At 35.4% G+C, this 11258-nt stretch overlaps 1 protein-coding gene across 1 annotated transcript; it reads left to right on the top strand.

The window, feature by feature from the left end:
* The first annotated feature begins 3164 nt into the window (after positions 1 to 3164).
* LOC140150674 (actin, cytoplasmic) lies at positions 3165 to 9691 on the top strand. The gene is made up of 5 exons (XM_072172748.1): positions 3165 to 3301; positions 4737 to 4895; positions 7940 to 8179; positions 8648 to 8894; positions 9039 to 9691. Exons 2-5 carry the CDS (start codon positions 4770 to 4772, stop codon positions 9554 to 9556), a joined length of 1131 nt encoding a protein of 376 aa, XP_072028849.1. The 5' UTR covers positions 3165 to 3301; positions 4737 to 4769; the 3' UTR covers positions 9557 to 9691.
* The last annotated feature ends 1567 nt before the right edge of the window (positions 9692 to 11258 follow it).

Below are 11258 nucleotides of genomic sequence, written 5' to 3'. Positions count from 1 at the left end.
ATGTAGCTGGAGGTTTCCAGTGGTATAAATTTTTTACCTTTTTTGTGAAAAGTTGGGGCCGGGTATAATGGATCACGAAATGCCCCCTTTACCACTAACACTCTATGGCTATGTTAGTACATGACACTAACAAATGTGCCAAATCTGAATTTTGATGATTCTTACTATCATCCGGATGAGCAAATCAATGAATGATTTAATTATTAAAGCCATAAATATGTACGATTATAAGATATGAAAATTAAATTAAAGCTTTAAAGTCATACGATTTCGGTCAAATTTTAATTTTTTTATGAAGTAATACTACAACTCATGAGGAAAGTTTTCTGGTTATTTTAAGCATAAATAATTAGGTAAAATGAATTCAAAATTGCTCTCACGGTTGCCATAAAAACATAAGAATGAATTCAAAATTGCTCTCACGGTTGCCATAAAAACATAAGACTGATTCCAATTTACAAAATAATAGCCTATGCCAAAAAAAAATTAAAATTAAAACCAAATTCATTAAAAATAAGATCCTCATATATTAAAAATTGTGGCTTACATATTCATTTAAAATTAAGTGACAATAAGACAATAATTCTGCCCTAAAAGGAAGTAATAACCAATTTTATACTATTGTCGAGATATATGACAAAAATATAATTTTGTTTGATTTATTTAGTTTATCAAATTATCAAATACCAACAACTTTCTTTTTTAAAAAAAGGGCAATTATTTGGTCATTGCTTCCTTTTGTTGTGGTTTTTCGATGTCTTGTCCTACTTTTCTATGTACATAATGTTTAAGCTTTTTAGAGATAAAACATAACTAATAAAGTTAAACTTTCATTCAGGGAGAAGATACATGTACTTGCATAATTTTAAGCACTAATAAAACGCATTTTGAAAAATGGTAATTGCTTGCTTTTGTCATGGTACTAGGGCGGTCTATATTTAGGCCTATGTTGAAACATATTTTTAATATGGCAAATACTTTTATTGCAATTTGCACCCAAGATTTTGCCCGAGTTTATACTTCAGAATTTGTTCCGATACTTCTAAACTGATTTTCATTTTATTCTGTTTTGTTTTTTATTTTATTTCATTTTACTTACTTTATTTAAGCCCAAGTAAAAAGTAAAACATGTTTCACGTCCGGGTTTTCGAAAAAAAGGAGGAGGAGGGGGCTTTTTATTTTCTATTTTTTATCGCAAAATTGGTGTAAATATCCATACTTAGAGCTGTTTTAGCGTATACAATACCGGGATACAATAATGCCTGGAAAAAGGAGGAGGCCCGTTTTTATTTGTTGTTCTGAGAGTTACACCCCCTCTAATGATCACAAAACCTTCTTAAAGTGTTTCTTGTATCTTAACAAGGCTATAGAAAGCATTCCAACTTCCTAGACATATGTTTTGAAAAGTTATAACTGAATTTCAAAAAATAAAAATATATTTGTGGAAACCTCAAACAAGGAAGCGGGAGGGGACGTGAAACATGTTTATTTTTTTATTTTGCCTAATATTTCAGTTAATTTCATTGTTGTTTTGTATTTTTATATATTTAAATTCATGGTTTGTTTTTTCAGTTTTATCATTTGATTTAAAAATGATCTCAAGTTGTTTCTATTATCATCGATTTGTTTATCATTTAAGGGGGTACTACACCCCTGTGGTAAATTTGTGACTATTTTTGCATTTTTCTCAAAAAATAATAACACGCTGGTAACAAAAGTTATGTATATTATTGGGGCAAGGAATCCAATTACTACACTGAAATTTCAGTGATTCAAGACAAGCGGTTCATTATATATGATCGGAAATGAGGTACATCATTCTAGCTGTACCTCTTTTCTTATCATAAATAACGTACCGTTTGTCTCGAGGCACTGAAATTCCAGTGTAGTAACTGGATTCCTTGCCCTATAATATACATAACTTTTGTTACCACTGTGTTATTAGTTTTGAGAAAAATGCAAAAATAGACACAAATTTATTGAGGGGTGTAGTAGCCCCTTAACATGCATTTCATTCAATTCATGATTTTGATTAATTATTAAATTATTTGACTTCGTTGATTTCTTTAATTGTGGTAAATTTAGATATGATTTCCTTGTAAATTGATATTTGCTTTTTGTTTTTGTTTTTTCACTTCTTTCTTTGTTGCTTTTTTTGTTTTGTTTTGTTTGTTTGTTGTTTTGTTTTTATGTATTTTTGTTTTGTTGTTTTTTGTTGTTGTTGTTTGTTTGTTTGTTTGTTTTTGTTGGGTTTTTTTTCAAACGACAAGTGCCATCAAGCCTCAAACCGGATATTGGAGCTATCGAAACTCTGCTCATTTAATACTAAAATTTACTAAGCCGATGTTTTCTTGAAAATTGTATAGCATTATTGACGCATATTTACAAGGGTACAGTATGTGGTTTGTTCTTGGAAGTTTTCAATATGCCCACATCATCTGCACGGCCTTTGCCATGGTTTGTTTATCTGCATTGTTAACCCCCAATAAAGTAATGACTGACAAACATCATGAACTTGAAGATGGCATGTGGCAATGCAGTGGTATGTTTTTTGGCGTTCAATACCCCATACATTATTCCCGGAAGTACCCCACATGAAGTTCAATGACACCACCCATCACATAATTTATGCACCATCATCTGCATAATTTAGTCAAAATTCTAAAATCGACCTGCCACTTTTACTCAAAAAGCTCAAATTACAATAGGCGGGGATGGCTAACTTAGAAATCCTGTGCCTCAACATCGAATTTTGTTTATTGTTAAAACCCTGGAAACCGGAGCAAAAGCATTATTACTCCCTCGGTCTGTGAACAATGGTCAGGCGTGTCAAATTTTAAGGGCATTTTCAGTTTAGGTGTCCCAGCAAAATTGCCTCCCTTTCTTTCGTTGTATATATTTAATTTCTACTCAGCCTTTTTAGAAATTCAAACATTGATTTACTATAATGAAATAATTGTTGACAATTTTTTTCTCAATACCTACTCCACCCTATGAATAACGATTAATAAATCGAAGAAAATATTGCACTCATTTGAAACCCTCACAGAGATATAAATAGCAAAACCCCCTATCGGCTCTCCTTACGCATGCTCCGATTTGATTATGCTAATCTACTCACGGCCGAGGCAGAAATAATGCCCATATATGGTAAGGTTTGTTTCGTTGGGTCAGGTGGTACACGCGGTTCGTATAATAGCAAATGTACAGCCGTTACACACCACCTGTTCTAATCTCAACTCCACTGAGGTAAGACGTGCCGATATCGAAGCTGATAACCAGCCAAAGGATTTTATATTTGGTAAGTTTCTACTGAAATTTTATCTCGATTTTCTACTAAAATATTGTTTTCTATCACATTTGCTATTTATTTCCATTCGTAGTGGTTTCAGTAGTACCCACGTGTTCGATCGCCTTTGTATAGTTTGACAGCTACTGGCGTTCAGTGCGTTTGAATGCACGCTTTTTTATTTGTTCTTTGTTGATCATTCATTCATTGTGATATTTGACGTTTTGTGTAACGCAGTAGTTTATTTTGGTGCTCCAGTTTTGATATATAATTATAGTCGATCGTTGCTAGCTTTTTTTAGTGTGTTTCTGATCTGATCTCAACCCTCGGTATAGCAAGGGGAACTCGCGGCAAGCTTCATGTGCCTGATGAGTCATGATGACCTGTCCTTTCAATTTGTTAATAATTTCTGAAGCATTTTTTATTATTAGAAAAGCGTTGATATTTGCACTAAATGATCGTTCCAGGTCTTTATTTGTTTTTCAATTTTACTTGAAACGCGCCGTATCTGTATGATTCGATGTGTTCTTTTTTTTTTACATTAACATGGGTGTGGCATACTACATGGCAGCCGGTGGTCGTTAAATTTAATGACACATCTGCCGATATTTGATAATCATGCTTGTAGCTGCAGCCCTCGTTTTCTTTCGCTATTTGGGTGATGATAAACATAAAATTGTGTTTTTGTTTTGTCGTGAAAGTGTTCTTTACATGATTTAAATCAAAGATTAACTTCATGTACTTCGTCGATATGCACCGCTCCTATATTTGCCTGAATTGAATTTTGATAGTGACGTGTTTCATAAAATTCACTTTTTTTTTGTTAGCTCTCCCCATATTTATCTATTTGTTTTCCCCTTTGCTTAAAAATTACTGTTCTTGAAAATTGATGGATGCGATAGATATTCTACTTAATCGCTTTGTCAGTGATGCGATGTTCATATCCCAATTCATCGGTATTCAATCGTCTGTCAGCCATGTGCGTTTCAAGCCAAAGTACATTATAATAATCACTGACCTCGCCAAACCCCGCCTAGGTTATTAGTAATTCATGAGTAACAGGGTCGCGGCATCCGATTGGTCACAATTACGTGGTGTCGTTTTATATGGTAGTGGTGTGGGTGTGGTCAAACTCCAGGTTATTGAAACGATTGTGATTGGTTGAAACTTTGAACGGCTGGTAAACAAGCGCTCAAATTGAAATTATGAGTCATGGAATAATAAACAATGGTTCTGACTTGGCCGAACGGGAATTTTAATTGGATAGAGAAAATTATTTATAGCCAACAGTAATTAAACAGGAGCTGTCATATCATTTGAAGTGAAACACATCTTTATTTTCATTTAATTTAAAAAAAAAAAAAAAGAATTTCAGTTTGAAAGAGTTGTGTATAAAGAGATCTGTGATATTTATATTAATTTTTGTATCGTCATTGTGTCTTTACAGTTAATAACTTGAAAGGAAAGGAAACCAAACAAAATGTGTGACGACGAAGTGAGCGCTTTGGTCATCGATAATGGCTCCGGTATGTGCAAGGCTGGTTTTGCTGGAGACGACGCGCCAAGAGCCGTCTTCCCTTCAATTGTCGGCAGGCCTCGCCATCAGGTAAGGAATTATTTACAATATCCAAACAATATTTGTACAAAAAAACCTAAAAACATTATAATATGCTCAACATATTGATTAATAAAAATGCCATATATTAGAGTCAAGCGGTAGCATGACCAGCAAGTTTTAAAAAAAACGACTGATAAAGAAGAATAAACAGATGCACCGCGGACTATATTTACACGAAACAAAACGCTATTGTTCTGTGATATTTTTCGCTGGTTACAAAATATATCTAAAACCATGCAAAATCTTATTTACTGTCCAAAGTGTAATATTTTAATAACTCATTAATTCAAAAAGTTACACCAATCTTACAGTCAATCCGATTGTTTGATAATAAACAAACATTCTTGTATTATTTCACGCGGTATTTCATAGCCAAAATTAGTGTAAAATCATAGCTAATCATACTGATATCCAGAATCTTTCGTCACTGCTACAGCCATACATGGCTGTCACTGTCGCACTACTTTTTGAGATTCACTTTCAAAATATACCCTAGCATTTTCCTGGATACCCTACATACAAATTCTGGATCCCATTCGCCAAAAAATCAAGTTTTTCACAATTCTTTTATTCTTTCCGGACCACAGCATACATTCATATTAATAAATACCCCACTTTCACACGTCGTTATATCGGGACATCCCCGTGGCGAAGTGGTTAAGGCCATGGATTTCTAATCCACTTATGACGTTTTGCCCAAGTTCGAAACTTCCCACCACCTTTTTTTTTAATGTTTTATTAACCAATTTATTGTCATAAATCAAGAATATCACCATTTCGAACATCCATTGCTATTGTGATATTATATATTTTTTCATCAAACAAACATGTTTGATTTTTTTATTCACATTTAGGCCTAGGCCTTGGGCCTACTTTCACCATCCAGATGCTTTCACCATGCCTGACTATCATGATATCTTCGTCATTAAAAACACATTTATCAGTGGCTCTGTTCACAGCTCAGACTGAAATTATATTTGGAATAAATATTATAAATTGTCACAAAGTAAAATCACAAACAGCGAAAGATCGCCAACAACTGCCGCTGAATATTGTTATCCAACTAGATTTCCCCACAGGGCTATAAAGAACCACAAACCGCGAAATTTGGATATATACTAGATTGTCCTGCAGGGCTATAAAGAATCACATACCACGAAATATGGTTATCCAAAAAAACTTAAACTATAAATTAGCTCCCGATAGAGGGCAGGGCTTGATAAGGGAAATTAAAATCACAAACCGCGAAAGATCGCCGACAACCGCCGCTTAATAGGGATATCCAACTAGATTGCCCCGCAGGGCTACAAAGAACCACAAACCGCGCAATTTGGATATCCAACCAGATTTCCCACAGGCCTATCGATTATAAAGAACCACAAACCGCGAAATATGGATATCCAACAAATTAAGACCACAAACCGCAAAAGATCAACAACAACTGCCGCTCAATATTGATATCCAACTAGATTGCCCGCAGGGCTATAAAGAACCACAAACCGCGGAATTTCGATATGCAACTATTGCCCCACAGGGCTTCAAAAAACCACAAGCCACGAAATATGGATATCCAACAAGCCAGATTATAAAGAACCACAAACCGCGAAATATGGATATCCAACAAATTAAGACCACAAACCGCGAAAGATCAACAACAACTGCAGCTCAATATTGATATCCAACTATATTGCCCCGCAGGGCTATAAAGAACCACAAACAGCGAAATTTGGATATGCAACTAGATTGCCCCACATGGCTACAAAGAACCAGAAACCACGAAATATGGATATCCAACAAGCTTAAACTATAAATTAGCTCCCGATAGAGAGCAGGGCATGATGAAAATTACAAACCACGAAAGATCGCCGACAACCGCCGCTTAATAGGAATATTGAACTAGGTTGCCCCGCAGGGCTTCAAAGAACCACAAACATTAAAACACGATTATATTGCCTACTCGAGGCATTTAGACGCTTCCGTAGTCTAGGCTTAAATATAATGCGCATTTACCAGTTCCGACTTGAAGTAGGCCTAAATCGGACTTACTCTCTGTGTCTCTCTGGCATTGTCAACATTGGGTGTGTGTTGTTCATATTTACATTTTCTTTACATATTTACGTTGCCTTGAATAATTAAAATATATTAAAATGTATATTGATCATTGTGTACGCCTCTTAACATTACAGTCACGTGTGACAAGCAAGTTTTAAAATAAACGACTGATAAAGTTTTGTTTAATTATTTATTGTCATGAATCCAGAATTGCAACTTCAAACATCTATTTTTCGTTTTATTTGTTTTATGGAGCACATCCTAACCTGATGACTTTCCAAGCTTGGAGCTGCTTGGCTTCATTCATAAAAAGAAAACAAATCTACCAAAAAAACGTTGACAACGTAAAGAAATCAGCAAGTTTAAAAAACCCACCTCGGCTCACTTTTTGAAACTTGGTCCCATTTTAAACACCAACAGTAAATCAGTGTTTTTATTTTATTTCAACAGAATACAGCGTTTCCAACAAGATTACAAGCCTACTTGTTATTCGTTTAATTCAATCATTAATCATGTTAATCATGATTATTATAAAACAAAACACAATAGGATATTGGCTTACCATGCAAGAACAAGATAATAACCTTTCAGGTCGTTCCAGAAAGCTTACAAATTAATATCGCATCTGCACATTAAAGACACCTAACACTTCTGGAAATGTTTTAAATTTATATAAATATGATAAAGTTTAAATCAGTAACTTTTACAAATGGGACCAAGTTTCAAAAAGTGAGCCGAGGTGGGTTTTTTAAACTTGCTGATTTCTTTACGTTGTCAACGTTTTTTTGGTAGATCTAATAATATAGGCCCCAATCCAGTAAAAAGATAGGCCTGCATCAAAGTGTGATCAAACTGAGTTGGAAGTGAGAAGAGCTGATCATTAATTTGTATTACCGTAAATAATTTTACAAAAAACGAACTTGTTCTAATTGGTAAAAAGTCAACTAATGTTTATCCTTGCTAATTTTGTCGAAATCCAGGGTGTGATGGTTGGTATGGGTCAGAAGGACAGCTACGTAGGAGATGAAGCCCAGAGCAAGAGAGGTATCCTCACCCTGAAATACCCCATTGAACACGGTATCGTCACTAACTGGGACGATATGGAGAAGATCTGGCATCACACTTTCTACAATGAGCTCCGTGTAGCACCAGAAGAACACCCCGTGCTGTTGACAGAGGCCCCACTTAACCCCAAAGCAAACAGAGAAAAGATGACACAGGTAATTATTTTTAGTAAAAAATGTATTTTGTTTCACATGAAAAATGGATGATCTGCTCGATTCGATTGAATATACTGTATAATGTGTCAAATACTATAAAATGAAGGGAGTATACACGTTTTCAAATATGCATGTTTGTAGGCGAAAATAAGACAAAAATTGTTGTCGCCACAGCTTTGAGAAGCGTTAACGTTTCCGCTCCTCGGCTATTTAAAAAAAAAAGACTACATTTTCTTTACAAATTACATTTGTTAACTGCATGTTAGACTTCTATTTCCAAGAAAGTAATCACAAGAAGGGATTATATCGCGAGTGCCAAAGTGACACGTGAAAATAATTTGATAACTACGTTCAATGAACTTGTGACTGCGCTCAATCACTTAAAATGAGCACGTGTAGAAATGTGAAACAGGTATTTTAAGAATAAAAGCATTGATTAATCAAAATATTTTCATATTCTCTTTTCAGATCATGTTTGAAACCTTCAACACCCCCGCTATGTACGTCGCCATCCAAGCCGTATTGTCCCTGTACGCCTCTGGTCGTACCACCGGTATCGTCTTTGACTCTGGTGATGGTGTCTCCCACACAGTCCCCATCTATGAGGGATACGCCCTTCCCCATGCTATCCTGCGTCTGGATCTTGCTGGACGTGATCTTACAGATTATCTCATGAAGATCCTCACAGAGAGAGGCTACTCATTCACAACAACAGGTAAATAGAATGGCCTTGTTTGTCGTATTTTAATCATTATTGTGTTTCTAATATCCTGAAATGTCTCACTCTTGATGCAGGTTACTGTTTCTCTTTGCGTAACGTTTCTAATTTTGTGCGTTTCTTTTTACCATTTTCTTGCAGCCGAGAGAGAAATTGTCCGTGATATCAAGGAGAAGTTGTGCTATGTTGCATTAGACTTTGAGCAGGAGATGCAGACGGCTGCATCCAGCTCATCTCTTGAAAAGAGCTATGAGCTTCCTGATGGACAAGTTATTACCATTGGTAACGAGCGATTTAGGTGCCCCGAAGCTATGTTGCAACCAGCTTTCTTGGGAATGGAATCCGCTGGTATCCACGAAACCACATACAATAGCATCATGAAATGTGATGTGGACATTAGGAAAGATCTGTACGCCAACACTGTATTGTCTGGAGGTTCCACTATGTTCCCTGGCATTGCTGACAGAATGCAGAAGGAAATCACAGCTCTGGCCCCACCAACAATGAAGATCAAGATCATTGCACCACCAGAGCGTAAATACTCTGTATGGATCGGTGGCTCAATTCTTGCATCACTCTCTACATTCCAACAGATGTGGATCAGTAAGCAGGAATACGACGAATCTGGCCCCAGCATCGTCCATCGCAAGTGCTTCTAAGAAGTTACTAAAAAGACACTTTTATTAGGAACTTATATAGAGAACCTTTTGTTTTCACAGTAATTCAACTCCAGTTTTTGGATCAGAGGAAAAAGATACATATGATTTATAAATACGTATCGTAAATCTGTAATCGCCGCCATTCCAAATTCAACCGGAAATATCACAGTAAAGAAGTTTTTAAAAAAGCCATGTATCTTGCTTGATCTCACTGAAAGAAAAAGAGAAGTGCAAATTATTTAGGGGTAAAAAATACCCGTAGATATATAATCACAGTACTTTATGACAATCATAGAACTGATGAACCCATAGCAATTGTTTGGCTTTCAGTTATTTTGTTACATAGTATTTTGTCAACGTTATTTTTGACAATGTTTTGTTTCGTTCTATTATAGAAGGTATCCAATGTATATATTATTTCAAAACAAAAACAAATCGGATCACCTTTTTTGGTAGGAGGGATCTTTCGAGTTATATGTAACTCGCGTTTCAGTTTCGTTGTCAAAAAAGTCCTTATTGTGTCCCTTACATTGTATTCTCGTGGTGAAAATAGTCATTGTTTGAAACAAGACGCCAAAGAAATATTTTACGTTATGACCAAAGTTTAATCATTGTTAAGGGAATTAAGTAAAAAAAAGTATAGGCTATTATACACGTCGCTATAAACAAAAAGCGTTATTAAAATACTTAGAAGCACGAAGGACGACTAGATATATTAACAAGATTCAGCTATTATACTGTTTGTTTTTTGTGTACTATTTTGGAGCAAAAAAAAGTAAAATTGTACAAAAAATGAAAAATATTCATTGCCTTTGTCTCACTTTGTTGTATTTTCAATTCTCGCTATTCGCAATAAGGGCGCCGCCAGCTTGGATTTTGCGATGTAATCGTGATGTATCATGGGAAAAGGTCGACATCCAAGTCCGCGCAATACGAATATTACCATGCTATTACATAGGAAGACGTGACAATATTTTTTAGTTTGTCAAAATAAAGGTGTTACACGCGAATCGATACTCAATAATACTTAATAATGTGATTTGAAATGTGCACAATTAATTTTTTCTCTATCGATTTGCGTGTAATACCGTTATATTGACAAACTAAAAAATATTGTCACGTGTTCCTATGTAATAGCATGGTAATATTCGTATTGCGCGGACTTAGATGTCGATCTTTTCCCATGATACATCACGATTACATCGCTGGCGGCGCCCTTATTGCGAATAGCGAGAATTTAATATTTATGTAAATAGATCCTTTTGAAAATCCACATATTGATCGGAATATGGCAGTTAATTTGTTACCTGCAATTAAAAGCAAGTTTGTCGTTCGAATTAATATGTTGGTTTTCAAAGAACACATGGATTGGGAAAAGTGTTTAGGGATGGGCCATTTAGATTTCCAGGCCCGGAGAATATGGAAGTTAGGGTCTGCGGATTTGTTTGTCCAATTTAAGCTTTATCGCAGGCATGAGAATCTTCAGGATTTTGCCTGAATTCAGTCAGTTTTGTTGTGCAAATATACGTATTTCCATTTTTTTTTTCATCCTGTTTTGGGCCTTTTTAAGGCCGATTTCATGCCCCTTTTCAGAATATTTTTTTAAAAAAAGCTATTCTCATGCATGCCTGAAACGTACATGCCCCCTGGAAATTGAATGGTGCGTACCTTCTCAACACAAGTTGAAGTTCTGCGGGGAACA

The sequence above is a fragment of the Amphiura filiformis genome, chromosome 4 (assembly GCF_039555335.1).
Source record: "Amphiura filiformis chromosome 4, Afil_fr2py, whole genome shotgun sequence".
NCBI classification, from domain to species: Eukaryota; Metazoa; Echinodermata; class Ophiuroidea; order Amphilepidida; family Amphiuridae; genus Amphiura; species Amphiura filiformis.
The sequence above is the reverse complement of the archived record's forward strand: the minus strand, read 5'-3'. Positions and strand labels throughout refer to the sequence as shown.

What these genes read in the sequence shown, in the direction of transcription:
- LOC140150674 (XM_072172748.1), top strand. Translation starts at nt 4,770, where the DNA reads ATGTGTGACGACGAAGTGAGCGCTTTGGTCATCGATAATGGCTCCGGT. An exon ending in ACAGAGAAAAGATGACACAG is followed by an intron (nt 8,180 to 8,647) that starts GTAATTATTTTT and finishes TTCTCTTTTCAG; the next exon opens with ATCATGTTTGAAACCTTCAA. An exon ending in CTACTCATTCACAACAACAG is followed by an intron (nt 8,895 to 9,038) that starts GTAAATAGAATG and finishes ATTTTCTTGCAG; the next exon opens with CCGAGAGAGAAATTGTCCGT.